Source organism: Notolepis coatsorum (genome assembly GCF_963971535.1).
Source record: "Notolepis coatsorum genome assembly, chromosome: 7".
Classification (NCBI taxonomy): domain Eukaryota; kingdom Metazoa; phylum Chordata; class Actinopteri; order Aulopiformes; family Paralepididae; genus Notolepis; species Notolepis coatsorum.
Window position 1 is genome coordinate 115,219,319 of NC_140171.1, and position 18,809 is coordinate 115,238,127.

General features: G+C 46.2%; 1 protein-coding gene across 12 annotated transcripts in view; it reads right to left on the reverse strand.

Annotated features, from left to right (window-relative positions):
• pecam1b (platelet and endothelial cell adhesion molecule 1b) overlaps window positions 1-18,760 on the reverse strand; it is a 49,604-nt gene extending 30,844 nt beyond the window's left edge. For 4 of the 12 annotated variants that reach the window (XR_014619872.1, XM_084318053.1, XM_084318046.1 and 1 more), the window contains exons 1-8: window positions 18,451-18,755; window positions 18,298-18,333; window positions 15,411-15,707; window positions 14,017-14,298; window positions 13,273-13,545; window positions 9,923-10,186; window positions 8,814-9,095; window positions 2,232-2,510 (exon numbers count right to left, since the gene is read on the reverse strand). Coding sequence is in view for 11 of the 12 variants with exons in the window: in XM_084318053.1 (XP_084174179.1) it covers window positions 2,232-2,510; window positions 8,814-9,095; window positions 9,923-10,186; window positions 13,273-13,545; window positions 14,017-14,298; window positions 15,411-15,707; window positions 18,298-18,333; window positions 18,451-18,496 (1,759 nt within the window). In the remaining variant the exon portion in view is untranslated. Of the gene's footprint in view, window positions 1-2,231; window positions 2,511-8,813; window positions 9,096-9,922; window positions 10,187-13,272; window positions 13,546-14,016; window positions 14,299-15,410; window positions 15,708-17,612; window positions 17,738-18,297; window positions 18,334-18,450 lie in introns of those variants that run through there. The other 8 variants (XM_084318047.1, XM_084318044.1, XM_084318049.1 and 5 more) reach the window with 6 other exon arrangements.
• Window positions 18,761-18,809: the final 49 nt, after the last annotated feature.

Below are 18,809 nucleotides of genomic sequence, written 5' to 3' on the forward strand. Positions count from 1 at the left end.
GTCGGTCTTGCTGAGTTTGTTATTTGAACCGAAGAGAATGGACTCTGTTTTGCCCATGTGTAATAATAGTTTGTTATCGGCGAGCCATATGCAGATTTTGCCTAGTTCCGAGCTGAGGGTTTTTTCAACCTGTAACTTGTTCTTGTCAGAGACCAGCAGGGCTGAGTCGTCCGCAAACAGGAACAAGTTGCAGTCACAAGCTGACGACATGTCATTTGCATAAATTAGGAACAGTAGCGGTCCTAGTATGCTTCCTTGTGGAACACCACAGCTCACTGGAAGGGGGGGGGGATAGGGTACCGTTTACCTCCACCATCTGTTCTCTCCCCTCCAGGTAGGATTGTATCCAGCTCACTGATAGACTATCAAAACCGATTGCTTTTAGCTTGTCAATCAGAATGGTGTGATTGACAGTGTCGAAGGCCTTTTGTAGGTCCAGCATGACCAATGCCGCAGTATTTGCCCGCGTCCACCTCTTGTTTGATGTGGTCGTTCAAATAGAGAAGGCATGTGTCAGTGGGATGTTCTGAAGCCAGATTGGAATTCGTAGATTAGATTTTTTTCCACAAGGTACTTTTCGACCTGTTCGTATAATATATTTTCCATGACTTTCGAGATGGATGTAAGGATAGAAACAGGGCGGTAGTTGCCTGGGTCTAATTTGCTGCCCTTTTTGTGCAGGGGTGTTACTCTCGCAATTTTTAAGTCCTTGGGGACGTGTCCCTGTTTTATGGAGAGGTTTATTATGTGTGTGATGACTGGGGTGATGGCGGCTGCTGAGTCTCTGAGGAATTTGGAGGGGATGTTGTCATGACCAGTGGCCTTGTTCGGTTGGAGGGCGCTCAGTTTTTTGAGTACCTCATCTGTAGTTACCATTTCCAGTTTGAAGTCGTCTTTGTGGACGCCTAGGTTCTTGTAGTATGCTACTATGTGTTCTACCTCATTGATTGATTGATTGATTGAAAAGTTTATTAACAGATTGCAGAATGGGTACAGTACAGTACAGCTCAATACATACAATTGTTAAGGGGATGCAGACCAGAGAAAGACTTTCGTCTTGTTTACATCAGGGTCCCCCATTTTCAATTCATCATAACATATATGACATACATGACATACAGATAGACAGTACTACATCTATACATTTATGACATATCAGATTTGCAAATACAGTATTGTTTGTGATACAAAAGTGTCCAGAAAAAGAGTGTATATACATTTGACGTAGAAACTGTACATTGGAGGAGGTTGGGTGGGTGGGTGGGTGGGTGGGGGCTGTACATTGGAGGGGGGGGGGGGGGGGTGGGTAGGGGACACACACACATTGTACTCTGTACATTGGAATACTGACAAGGCCATACTTGGTCATTTACTGTACAACTAGGTTAGGACATTTGTAGGGGCCAGTTTCGAATTGCAGTCTCCCGTAGGTGTTTTTTGAGAGTGTTTTTGAAAGTGGGTAGTGATTCACATTCCTTTACAGCTTTGGGTAGGGCGTTCCACATTGATGTGGCATAATTGCGAAACGTGTTTAGTCCCTTGTTTGAGCCGAATCTGGGTTTAACATGATTTGTGGAGCTCCCTCTGGTGTTGTGATCGTGGTATTCACTATGCCCTGAGTGGGAGGATAGTTTGTTTACCAGTGTTGTGGCTATGTTTGTGAAGAAAGTGTTTAAGTAATTGGCTACATCCAGCTTGTCTGTGATGAGCGTGTTGTCCGTCTTTATGTTTATGTTTGAGAACCTGGTTTTAAGTTTTTTACTGCAGCCTAGTTGATTATTGAGTCATTTCCAAAGTTCACATGGTTTATTTTTGTTTTCCTCAGTTTTGTCATCGATGATTTCTTTTTTAGCAGTTTTGATCATGGAGTTTCCGTAATTTCTGGAACATGCGTGTGTTGCTTTAGCATGCAAATACCTGTATCTTTATACCTGTGACTGTACATATTAATACTACTCTGTACATACATCTGATTAGCACTATACTCAGTAGTACTCATTTATATATTGTATACCCAGTTTAATCACCTGTATATTGTATGTTACTATTGCACTTTACTGTTACATTTGCACTCTGGTTGGATGCCACACTTCTTTTTGTTGTATTGTAGTTGTGCTGTATGATGACACTAAATCTGAATCTAAAATGTCTGTGTGTGTGTGTGTGTGTGTGTGTGTGTGTGTGTGTGTGTGTGTGTGTGTGTGTGTGTGTGTGTATAAACACCCTCTCACCCTCGATGGTGACCCGTTGGCTGCGGACGACGTTGTTGGCTTGGTTGATGGCCTCGCAGTAGTAGGTGCCGCTGTGCTCGCTTCTCAGCCCCAGGATCTGGTAGTCCATGCTGACCTGGCTGGCCGTGGTGGTGAACAGCGGCTGGACACTGCCGGCGCGGTACCACTTGAAAGTGACCGGCGGTGTGCCCGTGATGCTGCATATCAGGTAGAGCACGTCTCCCTCCGCGATGTCCGCCAGGTCGGGGAGCACGGTCAGCCGGGGCTCCGACAGCGGCACTGAGGAGAGTTACATCAAATGTATTCAGTTCCTTTACTCAAGTACAAGTAGAAATACTCAGATAAATGAGTACTCTGGTAAAAGTAGAAGTCCTCCATTCAAATTCGACTTAAGTAAAAGTAGAAATACTCAGATAAATGAGTACTCTGGTAAAAGTAGAAGTCCTCCATTCAAATTCGACTTAAGTAAAAGTAGAAATACTCAGATAAATGAGTACTCTGGTAAAAGTAGAAGTCCTCCATTCAAATTCTACTTAAGTAAAAGTAGAGAAGTATTTGCTATTGAATGTACTTAAGTATCTAAAGTAAAAGTACACGTTCTACATTACATTTGTGTATCCGTTGACCTCTATAGGTTATGTTAAAGTGGTATGTGGTCCAGTTATGCTGCTCTGATTAAAGGTTATGTTAAAGTGGTATGTGGTCCAGTTATGCTGCTCTGATTATGTCCTCTTGAAGTTGTTAATGTGAAAGTATAAAATCTTCATACATTTTGTATTTTGTATATATCATGTTTTCTATGCAAAATTATTTTCTTCAAAGTAACTAGTAACTGATGGGTTCAGATATAAAAGTAAAAGTATAAAGTTCCCTAGAATGAAAATACTCACATAGAGTACAAGTAGCTCAAAAATGTAGCCTACAACCTCTTCCACCCGACGGGACCGGTCCCAAAAAGTCTCACGTCATAAATCAAGCTCTCTAGCCTACACATAATAATCTTTTATTTAATTTTTATTATTATTGAAGAATAAACATCATAACCATGTCACAACAGCAGTTATAATGTATATTTCCATCAATACGTTTGTTTACCAATAGGTTAAAATGTTATTAGTTAGATTTTAGTTTTAAAAAATGTGTTGTTGTTATATTATCATACTGGTCATCGCGTCTCGCTCTTTGCTATTATGAGATAACTCTTATCTCCTAGCACCTACTGTGCTCATGGAAAAAACAATTTGCACTCGCATGCACGTGACCAGGCCACGCCCCCGCGTCCTGCTATAAGATGCCGGACATGGTCACACTCTACCTTCCTCTTTTTTTGTTTCCAACATGGACTGCAGTGCACTCCGTGAACTAGTTGTTATGAACCGCAGGGAGAAATTACACAATGTTGGGTTTTCGCCGGAGGTTCACCAGCCCCTGGAATCTTCTCGGCACATCCTAACGGCGCATCGGACCTGTCCTGGGGTTCCCTCATCTCGTGACAGCGGATCGAGGGACGTCGCGCGACGGCTAGCAGTCGAGCTACGTCGCGCACAGGTAGGGTCTGCGCTGCCAGGCATTAATGCTAGCATTTGTGATACTGCTCATTGTCCCGTGAGACAGCCGAGTTGTGTATTGGCGCGAGGGGCAGGATATTTGGGGGCTTCCCACCCTCCAGAACATTTACAACAAGCGGTGCAGGGGTAAGGCTAAGAGAATCATCAAGGACTCCAGCCACCCAAACAACTGCCTCTTTGAACTGCTGCGGTCAGGCAAGCGATACCGGAGTCTCATGGCAAGCACAGAAAGACTCAGAAGAAGCTTCTATCCCCAGGCCATCAGGCTGCTCAACAAACAATAACACTATGCAACAACCATCAAATGCACACAGTACACACATCCACACGCACACACTCACTTTAAACAAACAACACACTGCAGCACCCACTCTCCACACTTTATATTTATTGGTAAAGGATTTGCACTACAACCCATGTAAATTGTACCTAAATTGTACCTCATCCCATTTCTGCTTTGCACTATATAGTATTGTATATTAGTACATTGCATAGTATATTGTATATTGTATGGTAACTCAGTTACTACTATTCTGCATCGAACATTGTACATATGTATATACTGAACACTGTGACTTCTATTTTTACTTCTATTTTACATGCTATACTATTTTATTTCATACTTATCTTGTCTAGCACAGTCTCTGGAGCGTAACAGTAAGAAGCATTTTGTATAAAAGTATTCTGTACTTCTGTATGACAACTATTAAAGAAACTTGAACTTGATTTGGGTAAACATGGTCGTCATGACTCTGAATTGGATGTTTTCCCGGCTATCCTGGAGCGCACGGCTAATGCTAATGCTACGATGCTGGGTCACTGTTCCTTTGTTCCCCGCCGTGGGCTGTCACCACGCTTCCCTCCTCTTAACCGGTTCATTGCTGAAGGTCAATCGGTGTCTAATGTGGGGGGTTTTGCTGAGGCTTATTTACCCCTTTTACGGGTGGATGGGATGACAACAGGGCGCAAGGCAGGTGTGCCGTGGCTTCAGGGCCAGGTAGCATCGGCAGTGTTGGGAAAGTTCACTTTCTACATGAACTAGTTCAGTTCACAGTTCACAAATTTTAAAATTAACTAGTTCAGTTCATAGTTCATAATTCAAAATTTTGAACTTAAGTTCATGGTTTCAAAAATGAACTAATTTATAGTTTATAGTTCTTTTTTCAATACGTTGCTGCAAGCTATTATTTGTCAAATGTATTGCCACAACCCATAATAGAACCACAGAATACTGGCATTTCCATAACGCTTTGCTGCCGCCCATTCAGTCCACACTAGTAGCAGCTGCAGCTTTCATCTCTACAGTATATTTCCAAAAATTTTGTCACCCAGTGTGATGTCAGCTTCCCCCATATCAAACCGGCCCTTTCTGTCGGGGTCCCCCCTTGGGTGCGATTGCCTCGTTGGTAGTGTCAGGGTGGCGTCTATTCGAATACCAACTGGTTTATGCTTCCGCGTTCGCGTTTTGCGCTCTGATTGGCCACTGATGTTTCTGGTCGCACCAATCGTGTGACGGCAAGTTCTTTCGCCGGTTAAGCTTAGGCACTCTTTCGAAGTTGGTAAAGGTTAGAGTTTGTCTTAGAGCAGGGCGATAGAACGCCAGCCCTGATTTCAAACTCTAACCATAACCAACTTCGAAAGAGTCGCCTAAGCTTAACCAGTGATAAACTAGGCATTAGGTAGTTTGCTGCTGGTCGAGGCGGAAATGGGCGCGTCACACGATTGGGCGCACATGTCACATGACCAGAAACGTCCGTGGCCAATCAGATCGCACCAGAAACGGCAGTGGCTAATCAGATTCGCAAAACATGAACGCGGAAGCATGAACCGGTTGGTATTCGAATAGACGCCTCCGGGTGTGATATCCGGGCTCCACGAGACGCCCTGCTCGCGCGGTTGGCGGGTCCAGGGTTGGCAACGCACAGCAGGTGGGACCGGGCCGCCTACCTATGGTTCTTGGCGAAGCGCCAAATGGCGGCGGGTGCGCTTTGGGATTATCATCACATATGGCTACAGCAGTGCCGTATGTCGAGGTGGATGGAGAGAACGCTGAGGCGGGGGCTTGTGTTGCAGTTTGCGCAACCCCACCCTCCATTTTCAGGTTTGGTACAGACCCTGTTGTCAGGGTCAGCAGCAGTGACAGCTCTGGCCGACGAGATCCAATCTCTGTTAGCGAAGCAAGCCATCATCGTGGTCCCAAAGGAGGACGCGATGTGTGGCGTTTACTCCCGGTATTTTCTGGTGCCCAAGAAATCGGGAGGTGTCAGACCTATTCTGGATCTGTCTGCGTTCAATCGGCTGATTGTGACGAGGCGGTTCAGGATGTTGACCGTCAAACACCTGATAAGCTCCGTCAGAGTGGGGGACTGGTTCACCTCCATAGACCTGAAGGATGCGTACTTTCACATCCCGATCTTCCCTCCTCACAGGAAATTCCTTTGCTTCCTTTTTCAGGGTGTAGCGTACGAATACCAGAGGCTGCCGTTCGGCTATTCTCTGGCCCCTTGCACATTCACCAAGTGCATAGAGACCGCGCTGGAGCCTCTACGTCGTCAGGGGATACGAGTTATTTTCTATCTCGATGACATATTGCTCCTCAGCCGGTCGGAGGAGGTCGCCAGGTCTCATACCAGGCTGGTGGTGGAATTCCTCACCAGTCTGGGTTTTGCTGTGAACTGGAAGAAGAGTACTCCTCTTCCCAGTCAACAGGTGGAGTACTTGGGCTTGGTTCTAAGCTCAAGGCCCATGAGGGCAACACTCTCAGAGCGACGGCGAGTGGATATTCTCGGCGTGCTCAGGGGGCTCCGTCCTGGCAGGACGGTTACGGCGCTGTCCATGATGCGCCTGCTCGGTATGATGGCATCTGCTCACTCTGTGGTCCCTCTTGGCCTCCTCTTCATGAGGAGGATACAGAGGTGGTTTTCCAGTATGAAAATAGACCTGGTGAGACGCAAGTGGAAACGACTGAAGGTTCCCATGTCAATACTGGGGGATCTCGACCACTGGGGGAGGACTGGTATCCTCACCAGCGGGATCTCCATGGGCTGCAGGCTGTCACACATCACGGTCCTCACGGGATGGGGGGGACGTGTCGGACCAACGCAGTAGGGGGCAGCTGGACGTGCCATGCTACCCGGTCTGCACTGCATATCAATGTGTTGGAATTGAAGGCAGTCCTTCTGGTCCTCAAGCGGTTCGGCTACCTGGTGGTGGGCGAGCACGTGTTGGTCAGGACGGACAACACGACGTCAGCGTCGTATATCGACAGACAGGGAGGAGTACGCTCCCCCTGTCTGCACTGGGAGGCGGTCGAGCTCTGGCTATGGGCGTCTCTCAATCTGCGCAGCCTGAGGGCTCTCCACATCCCCGGCAGGTGTTACTGTCCAAGCAGCGCCTGTCACATTGGTTGTGCGAGGGCATTGCCCTTTGCTACACGTTGGCTGGACAGGTCCCCCCTGGGGGTGTCAGGGCGCACTCCGCCGCCTTGTTAGGGGGGGCCTCGGTGGAGGACATCTGTGCTGCGACCTCCTGGTCCTCCCCGGGTCCCTTCGTTAAGTTTTACCTCATGGACATGACTGGGGGTTCTGTCTCCCAGGCGGTTCTGAGGTCTGGGACATCCCCTGCGTCCCGCCAGTTGGTGGGCTAGCAGGGGTGTGTGCCACGGGGTGCTGTGTCACACGTGGTCCCGCCTGTACTGCTCGTTTTCAGGGGTCTTTGGTTCCCCCTTTTTCCGCACTTTGGTGGAGTTGACTGCCTCCCCCCCTTCGTTAGGACGGGCGGGTGGACGGGACTCCCCTCCTCCCTGGTAGTGGGGGTACACTTGTCGGGTCACGCGTCTGCTCTGTCCCATATCTCATAATGGCAAAGAGCGAGACGCGATGACCAGTATGATAATATAACGAAAGATTATCCTATAACCTAGTTATAAGAATACTGGCAGAGCATCTCTCTCTTAGCGCCATGAGGTCCCTTGGTTGGGTTTTCAGTGTTGGAAACTTTTTTCCGAGGAAGGTAGAGTGTGACCATGTCCGGCGTCTTATAGCAGGACGCGGGCGCGTGGCCTGGTCACGTGCATGTGAGTGCAAATTGTTTGTTCTTGAGCACAGTAGGTGCTAGGAGATAAGAGTTATCTCATAATGGCAAAGAGCGAGACGCTCTGCCAGTATTCATATAACTAGGTTATAGGATAACCTTTCGTTATCACGGAAATCGGCCATTTTGAATTAGCGGCCGTCGGTGAATGTAGTCATTTTGAGTCATTTTGAGAAGAGGACATCCAGAGCTTTCAATGAGCGTTGGAATTTTTCAAAACTACACTTCCCAAAGGCTTCTAGTTTTCTGCAAGCAAATGACTTCCTGATTATTATTTTTAATTTTTCTTATTACTCGGGATTATATATCACAACACTGAACGTTATTGGCATATATTGGAGCACAGTTAGTTTGTCTCCCCTATTTTGAGCATTTAGCAACCATCCGATTTGAAATCAGTTTCAAAATGGCGGAGCTCTTGCAAGAATAAAAAACCTACTGTACATACAGTAGATTTCATTATCTGTTCTTCATGCACGCCTGGTGATACTAAATCCAAATTGAACTTGGCCATTTGAAAGAGAAGATTTGGCCCAATCCATAAATGTGCGAATTGGCTATAATAAAGTAATTTATAGGCCTGCTATTCTATATTCTATAATATAATATTTCAAATTGCATTGGTCCGGATGGGAGAATTCAGTACTGTATCTACAAAACCTTCTGTTTAATCATCTTACCTTTATTCATTTCCTTCGATTTTTTGTACACATGATCTCAAGAAGGTACTGAACGAGCTCAGTGTCAGTTTTTCATGTCTGGTCCTTGATCCTCCAATCACAACTGTTGCTTCCCTTGTCCGAAGGGAAGATGAATACTACATGACAGCTCTCTCACGACAGAAGCAACGAAAATGCACTCCCATGTGCTGTACGCACTACAGATAAACATAACTACCTGGTAAATATATACTTTTCTGTACCTATAACAGTGGCGTTGAGTCTTTTACCGAGCAGGCCCTCCTTGAGAGGATTATTCCGCGCTTCACACATGAACTTCCATATTTCTTCCGGTTGCTGGATGATGACGGTGAACACGGCCCGCTGCTGCGCCTGCTTGGTGGTGGTGGCGTTCACCTCTTGATACTCCTTCAACAGGGTGTAGTTGATGGGCGGGCTGCCTCTATCCGACACACAGTGGATCTGGAAAGGCCTTCCCAAAATCACTCTGCCCTCCGTTGATATCTTTGGCAGAGTGGCAGAAACTGAGGTGGGGTAGAAACAGAGAGAAGAAAGAAAGAGGAAAAAAAACTCTTAAAAAGCACTTAACAAATACTTAAAGGAACAATGAATGGAAGCGGACATGGCCGGTTAGCCTTCGGGAGAGGTGTTAGTTGGACAATGCCTAGGCTAACCGGCCATGTCGGCTTCCATTCATTGTGCTAAGCTAACATGCAGCCAGATAGCTTTCTACTGAACGTACAGAGAGGAAACTGGTATCTATCTTCTTGTCTCTCTCTGGAGAAGACGGTAAGCTAATTTCCCCAAATGTTGGCGTGTTCCTTTAACAGAACCACCAAATAGTGTTTGGATCCAAGTTTGCATCTGACTGAGGCTCCCTAGTGCGATTTGAAGAGAAGTCTGTCTTCTTGTTCACAGACTCCTAATATTGTGGCGATTGACAGGTGGCAGCTGCCTTCTGCTCGTTTTGTTAGAAATACTGGAGGAAGTTAATGAGGACCCATGTCCTTTCTCTCAAAATCCCTTTGAAACCATCTTATTCAGTTCCATAAACTGTAGAGATTGTAAACCCCCCACCCCACCAAAAAAGGGTGAAAAAATTAAAGAGAAGAACATTTATATAAAATCATTGGAAGGACTTGCTTTAGCTTTTGAGAGAAATTGTTGCTTTGGATTTTGAGAGAAATTCATTGGGCCCCTATTGACTTGTAATGAAGAATAATTATTAAATTCTATGTTTATCAAAGAATCAGTACCCAGGTATGTATAATATAAATAATGAATGTGTATATAACTCACTAATTAAAACATAATTAAAACATAACATAATATTATATCACTCATATCATACCTTTTGGTCTGACAGTCAGAGTTTTACTGTGCTTCTTAATCCCCTTGGCCGTAGCTGTACAGGAATAGTTGAGAGTGTACGGCCGTGTTAGATCTGAGAACACTCCGGCCGCCCCCCTCGCCAGCTGTGGTTCAACGCTATATGTCACCTCTTCCCTCTGGAGTCTCTCAGAGGCAAAGCTGCCACTTTCACAAACTAACTTCATTTTATCTCCCGGGAAGACCTCGGCTGGTGACATGACCAGCGTCGGCACTGAGAACAGCTCTGTGGGTTGGATGAAAAGAACAACAATAATCTGTACTGTAAATTCTACAATGCTTACTGTATAGACCTGTTCACTGTATACGTCAGACTCAGTGTGTGCGCGCATCACGGGGCAGAATGGAACGTACAGAATCTACAGCCCTGAAAAATCAAACCTCTACTGCTCCTCTACCACTACTCCACCACTCCACTCCAAACTGATTTTGTGACTCCTATTGTTCTGGACCGGGCCAGATTTCACACCTCCACTGCCTCCCACAGGCTGGGGAGATTTTCATCTTACATTTGTATTCGTCCCAAATGTCCCAGCCCCATCCGATTTCTTAGCTTTTTTCACTGTTTACTTATCATGCATTGCAACACTAATATTTTTTTTGATCCACTTTTTCTCCCATTTTCTATATTTTCTCCCATCCCAATTTCGTATCATCCAATTCAACCCTCCCCTGTCACGGACGCTGTTTCTTGCCTCCCACAAGCCGGCTGCAATGTGGACTAAGTCATACATAGCACAAGTCCCCTCCGGTACTTGAGGTAACAGCAGTCGCATCTTTTCACCTGCGCAGCTCGATCTCTCAGTGGCGAGGAGTAACGCGTGGGAGGCTCACGCTGCCCCCGACACTTCCTGATTCTACTGCGCAGGCGCACCAACCGACCTGTAGGAGTCGCTGTCCACAACGCCCGATCCCCACCCATCAGTTTCCCACCCCCTAATACGGCCAATGTGTATTAGTACGGACGACCAGCTAAACTGAAAGCAAATGTGGAGCGCTGGGCTCGAACTGACGAGCCCAGCGTCTCCAGCATTTCGTGGCGAGCGCCTTGCCCACTACGCCACGTAGCCGCCCTTCATTGCAACACTAATATATGGTCAGTACCCCAAGTCAGACTGCCCATATAAAAATTATCTTGGGGGTCTAAGGGCAGTAGCCCCCAACCCCCTCCCTGGGGAAGCACTTAAGTTAAGTACCCTCCCTTTGTTCACGTTTAGACCCAGCCACCAGCCCCCGAAAATTAACACCTGAGTGCTAGTTCTAAAGTGGTAGAAGAGTGGCAGAAGCGCAGCAGTAGGGTACTGAATCTGAAGTGCTTCATCTGTAATCCTGGTCAGAACAACATGGCAGACTACAATATATTTGCATTTGTTAGCCATGCTAGCGATCTAAACAATCAATCCATGCCAAAGCTTGATATGTAAAAGGTGAAAGACTCACATTCACAGCCATGCTGATTTGGCAAAATTACATCCAGCCGTTTTCGTTTGAAACAAGTTTTAGTCGAGGAGTCAGTGCCATGGTGTCTTTATAGAACAGTAGTATTCGTTTAGCTCGGCAGCTCACACAGGTAGGGGATAACTTAGTCACATGACTCAGTTGGTATTGCTGATTGGCTCGAACACGGTATATTTGTATACAGCAAACATCGTCTACACATACATGCACACCAAGACATGCACGCACAAATGAAATGAAATATATTTCCATTAATACTTTCAAAGATAAGAAGTGGCAAGTTAGGGGCGGCTACGTGGCGTAGTGGGCAAGGCGCTCGCCACGAATACTGGAGACGCTGGGCTCGCCTGTTCGAGCCCAGCGCTCCACATTGCTTTCAGTTTAGCTGGTCGTCCGTACTAATACACATTGGCCGTATTAGGGGGTGGGAAACTGATGGGTGGGGATCGGGCGTTGTGGACAGCGACTCCTACAGGTCGGTTGGTGCGCCTGCGCAGTAGAATCAGGAAGTGTCGGGGGCAGCGTGAGCCTCCCACGCGTTACTCCTCGCCACTGAGAGATCGAGCTGCGCAGGTGAAAAGATGCGACTGCTGTTACCTCAAGTACCGGAGGGGACTTGTGCTATGTATGACTTAGTCCACATTGCAGCCGGCTTGTGGGAGGCAAGAAACAGCGTTCGTGACAGGGGAGGGTTGAATTGGATGATACGAAATTGGGATGGGAGAAAATATAGAAAATGTAGAAAAAGTGGATACAAAAAAAAATAAGTGGCAAGTTATTCCACACTCCTGTGCAGAGAGTTGGACAACGTTCCACTGACCAAAACACCTCTGCCCAAATAGGAAGTGAACTAACTGGTGCTACCAGTGCTCTTATTATTTCCAGGCATGCGTTGCTCATGGGACGGGGTTGCACGCCGTGCAACCAGTCTGTGAGCAGAAATAGTACTTAGCGAGCTGGCGCATCAGTCGAGTGCAGCGCATTCCTGTGTGCACACGCGTGCACATCCATGCATGTGCGTGCACACAGGAATGCGCTGCACTCGACTGATGCGCCAACTCGCTAAGTACTACTTTGCATAACAATATGGCCGGTCGTCAGGTGTGTTCAAATACGTTCTCAGATACATTCACACAAAACTAGGAATGAAATGTGTTACATTCCATTCATAGAGCCAAGGCAATTAGGCACTGTCTTTAGTCTGTGTATGCGAGGCACCATTTATGCGCATGCGCGGGAGCGCACATGCACGTGGCGTCATTAAAACATAGTGCAACCAGTCGTCCCATGAGCAACGCATGCCTGATTATTTCCCCTTAATAACATATTGAATAATATTATAGATATTATATTGTTGTTCTTACCCATATTATTTTGTCTGTTTTATGAATAAGAACCTAAATTAAATGTCATGGCTTCTGTGCAGCCTTGTTTATTCACTGTGTCCATGGAGAGATGATACACAGCAATGACAGAACTATAGTTAGTCTGCTTTTATGAATAACTCATACATTTTCAGCTTAATTTGTGGTTATTAGTGATACTCTGTATATTAGCGGAGCTTCCTACAGAGCGCCACCCAGAGGGGGTCTTTTTTTATTTTATTTTTTAACACAGTTTTTGCATATCTGCAACCAATATTTTGAATTGGGGGCACAGTGGTGCTAGGGCGCCAAATGTGCTAGGTCCAGCCCTGCACCCAATTGTACCAAATTCCGATTTGGTACAAATGTCTGCCCTCGTGGGCAGAGGTGTCTCAGAGGCTGCGACGACGTACAGGTGTAGAGAGGCAGCTCCGCATATAGGAGGAGTGTGAAGTTATTCCAAACATGTATCTTTCTTCATTTCACTTACCGATCACTGTCACAGTCTGTGTGACATCTTTCACTACGTTTCCGATCTCTAACCGGCACTCGAACTCCCCGGAGTCGTCGGCCATGACGGTCATGCTGTGGTTGACCTTGGTGCTGCCGTGGCTGAGCAGACGGTCGCCCTGGCTCAGGAAGAGGTTCATGCTCTCGGGGCTGCCGGGGACGTGGTTACTGACGGTGCAGGAGATGCTCAGCTGGTCCCCTTCAAAGATCTGCTGCTGCGGACTGATCTCCAGCACCGGCGCGATGAAGAGCTCTGAGGAGGCGAAGACAATTAAAGAACAATTAAAGAACAATTAAAGAACTGACCCGCGTCTCGGAAGATGCGTGTTACAAAGCTGGGGTTGTTAAATGGTAAATGGCTGCATTTATATAGCGGCTTTCATACAAAGCGCTTTACAATTTGTTCCTCACATTTGACCCAATCACACACCGACGGCGGAAGCAACCATGCAAGGTGCCAACCTGCTCATCGGGAGCAATTAGGGATTAAGTGTCTTGCTCAAGGACACTTCGACACGCTGCCCGGGAGGAGCGGGAATCGAACCGGGTACCTCCGGATTACCAGACGACTGCTCTACCTCCTGAGCCACTGTCGCCCCCCCCCAGTTAAACTTTAAGTATAATCTCATCCAGGAGCCTCGTTTATCAAAACGTTCCTTGACTTTATCCTGGATTCCTTTGCTCATTTCATTTAAAGGAACATGCCAACATTATGGGGACATACCTTTGACCGAGACCGTGACACTGTTGCTTGGACTGGACTTGACAGAGTCGGGGGTGATCATGACGGTGTACGAGCAGTGGAGCTTGTGGACCCCCACGCTGCTGAAGCGGAGCCTGGCCTCCACCTGGTTGGAGTTGACGCGCTCCTCGTGGATCTCCCTGCCGTCCTCGTAGAAGTAGAAGATGATGGAGCCCGTCTCCCCGGGAGCCGCGCATCTGGCCGTCACCTCCTCTCCTTCGCTGAAGACACCCTTGTTGAGGTGAAGCTCTGGTGTAGATAGACCTGGAGAGAGAGAGAGACCGTTTCCACAGACACACACACACACACACACACACACACACACACACACACACACACACACACACACACACACACACACACACACACACACACACACACACACACACACACACACACACACACACACACACACACACACACACACACACACACACACACACACACACACACACACACACACACACACACACACAATATGTAGATAGTGTCCTGACAATTAACACTGATGCACAGAACCACTACTGTGGGTCTCACAGTAGGATAAGGAGGTACCGGTACTGGGAGAAGGAAGTGCACACACCACCAAGCCACCTCAGAACAGAACCAAACCCAGACCATGTCCTGTAGAGGTCCGAGTTTGTGTCATTTCAGAGAGGGGTCTGAGTTTGGTTGGAGTGTTCACATGTGACGGATCACTCTAAGTTTTATTTTTTAGAGGAACAACCTCTGCCCCTTTTTAAAACCTTATTATCTAAAGACGGTAAGTTAGAGTGTTGTGTACATTTACAGGTAAAGAAAGTAGAGATTGAGTACTTTCAGGCGATGTATCACATTCACACTCCCAAGTGATTTGGATTGACTTTACAACTGCAAATACGTGAGCTGTCCAGAAAGAAAACAGTTACACAGGTCTCTGTCTGAAGCGGTCAGTTATTGCCCTCATTCCACCATGCCTTAGTTTGTGATCACCACATCTTTAGGTTCCTTGTGACTTATTTTCCTCTGACTTTAGAAGTTAGAAAGTATAAAACCCACAGCTGAGCTGACCCAATACTAAGTGAATCATGTTGGCAAAAGTGTGGTAATTGATTCAGGAGTCAATTCGACGATTGCTAGTTAGATTGAAGTTCTTAGTGTACTCTACTCTTCAACATAATGCAACCCACAGGCGAGGGCCAACTGATATACAGTCAGAAGTCAACAATATCATTTGGATAAATTTTAATCAGTATTTGGGATATATGGCAAGAATCTTAGCAATATCAGTGATACCATTGGATTAAGGAGGAATTTCTGCACTATACTAACTATATCAGACAATACAAGGTGCACTCAAATCAATGAGAGAATGAGAGAATAACAACAAAACCAACCTGTTACTGTAAGTTTCACAGATTCGCTGCTCTTCCTCTTGTCCCCCATGTCCACCTGGCATTTGTATTTGCCCGTGTTGGAGGCCCTGGCCAGGGGTAAGGGGTAGAGGAGCTCCTCTGGGCTGCTGGAGGTCTTGGTGTAGACCACCGTGCCGTCCTTGTATATGATATATGCTCGGCTCAAAGTGTGTTCTCCTGAGCTGCTGACGACAGCCAGGCACTTCAGAGTCAGGTTGGTGCCCCGCGTCACATCGTTGCCAGGGTCCATGGCCAACGCCACGTCTTTTAAGGTAAACGCTACAGGGAAGGTTCACAAGGATTAGAAATCACAACGGGTTCTGATGTCAAAGCTAAGTAGATCTGTGTGTGCCGATCCACTCTAAAAATGGAATTCAAATATAATATACCCACTATGTTAGAAGATTTGTTAAGAACTCTCTTTCAGAACTAGAGACCAAAGAAGCAAGACTCTGATCTGTGATGTCAGACTGATTCAGTTTGGAGCAGCTACATTGACAAATTAATGGGACACTAAATCATACGGGTATTTCTCAATGTTGTTGAAGCTTTAACATCCGAACAGGTTTTATTTGAATTGTAATGCTAAGAGGTCTGACACAGACAATGGATCTCATTCACCAACGGACTTAACCTGTTAAGCCCTAGCCCTATTTTCTGAAAATCCGCCTAAAAATACATACCTAAGTAAATGGAAAATTACTCCACTTCTACAAGGCTATTTGCATGTTCTTGGTATCTGATTCTAGGGACATCTATGGATCTCAGGGAATGTATTCCCAGTGTCAGAAATATTGTGTCTGTTACTAGACTTGAGTAAATTGTGATGAAACAAAGGAGAATATAAAATATGATTTTTCTTTGCATCTTTGACAGTGAATAACACCATGCTTAAAAAAATTATTTCTCTGAAATGGAATTGAGTAAAAGTACAAGTATACAAACCTAATAATACTCGAAAACAGTACTTAAGTATTGTAACAAAGTACAATTACTCAAGTACTTTACACCCCTGCGAACAACCGTACTCTCTCCTTCAAACTGAATACTAAAGAAGCGACAATTCTTTCCCTTTCTGGTGCCTAAAGTTCAACACAACCTCTGTTCTCCAAGATTTGTTCCCTCTGTAAGGGACGCAAATCTGGATATCTATTTAGTCTAGCTAACTAAAATGTTGAGGTCACAATAAGAATAGACTGTTCTTTCATATTAACACTCTCTTGGCTTAAGGTCCAAGTGAACTTAGACCTATAAAGTTGTATAATGGTTTCATCTTCTAAGAAAACGCTACCAAAATCCTTCAATACGTCTCTGTGGACGAACACAGGAGACATAATAATAATAATAATTCATTACATTTATATAGCGCTTTTCTAGACACTCAAAGCGCTCCCCACACAATGTAGGGTGGAAATTGCCTCCTTCACCCCCACTGGTAGCACACAACCTTGGGCTACAAAGGCTCAATGGCTGCCATACACTGGCACCAGGCACACATCACACTACACAATGGCTGAACGGCTCAGGGGACAGGGATTGATATCAGCCAATTAAGGGGAAGGGATGATTAGGTGGCCTTGATGTCGGAGACCTGATTGAGGATTTGGCCAGGAACGTCGGGGAACCCCCTACTCTTTGCGATAGGCGTCCTAGGTTCTTTAATGACCGAGATTCAGTCAGGACCTCAGTTTAGCGTCTCATCCGAAGGACATCTCTATCACATAGCTTCTCAGATAGGCTCCATTAATGAAGGATGCGACAGACCAGCCTGACCGTCTGGGGGGCTCTCTGGGGGACGTCCCAGTAAACAAGCCCCCGCAGAAAGAGGAAGGAAAAGCACTTGGTTACACAAACAGGCCTCCCTGGGGAACTGTGGTTATTTTAGAGACTGCTAAAAGTGGTCCCCACCCAGCATCACTCAGCAGGACCTAGCATGGCTGATGATGAGAAGAAACAGCCCTGGAGGACAGAGCTTGCTCCACAACCAGATTATGAGGCCGAGGCCAAACTAATAACCCATTTGAGTTCATGATAAAGAAGATTAAATACTTACTTATTTTACTTTCTCCACTACCCTCCTTGTTAACAATGAACGTTTCATAAAACTTTCCTGAATCATAGTTGATTAAAATCATTGCAACAAAGATAATAAATATTACATAGGGGCGCCCTCGTGGCGCATACCATAGTGCCTCGCGCACCTACGCGGCCGACCCGGGTTCGATCCCAGCTCCCGTCGTTATTTGTCGCATGTCGTCCCCACCTCTCCTCCCGTTCGCCCTCTCCTCTGTCGGTCCTGCGTGACCAATAAAGCTGTAAAATGCTAAAAAATTATTAAAAAAAAAAAAATATTACATAAAAAGGCATAAAGTAACTCCTGCCAAAAATGCATCCTTAAAATAAAGTATTTTTTACTACTGTAAATCAAGCAGAGATCTGCTAATTTGGGCAAGGCTAGAACAAGCCCCCGTCTCCACCAGAAGTGGCTCTGGCTGACTCTAACATAAACCCATCGAACCCAGGAGGAGAGGGAGGCGTGTGACACAGTGAACAGACACATTCCCAAAGCTCCCGCCAATCATTTTTCCATAGTGCTGGACTACGATTAGTGAAAACACTGATAACAGCCGGGTCTGTTTCCATTAAGTTAAGAGTATTGGTATTGACAGCTTCCATCTAGACTTGTACATTGATAGACAGTCAATGTTATGACTCAAGGATATCAGCATAGCATTGATGAGAGTTAAGGACGTAGGTAGCTATTCCCAAGAACTCAAAATCTATTATTTGAAATGTTGGGCATAAAGGGAAATTAAACCAATTACAAGATTATACTTGTGTAACAACTCAAAAACGACTTCGTACTCACATGGCTGAGCTTCTGCCATTCGCCCTGGATGAAGGTCTTGGAACGACAAGAAGAACAAAAGCACAACAATCAGGTTAAACACAAAATCCATCAAATTACCCCAAATCCAACCGGTCCCATAAGGTAGGAGATCACATCATCAGACTTCCTTACAGGCAGAGAGGAGTGTGGAGGTGAGCAGTAGTAGGAGGGGCCCCATCCTGGGGGTGAGGATAGCTAGGGCTCCCTACTCCGCTGGCTGGCCTGGAGGCGACTGTCCTGTGACGGCCTCTGTGACTCCGCTGGCCGAGGGCTGCGCTCCGCTCTGGTGGGTGGGTGGGGTGGAAGCCAAGGTGGTGCTCTACCTCGGCCAGTGGCAGCAGTTATCACTACAAGCAGGCCTCGGCTTGGCTTAAATTGCCAGGAAGTGACTGTTGTTTCCTCAGGATGTGCACGCCGCCCGGGTCTTTGCTGTTGTGGAATGTTCCCCCCTGGCCTTGTCTGCGTGTGTGTGAGTGTGAGGGAGTAGTAGC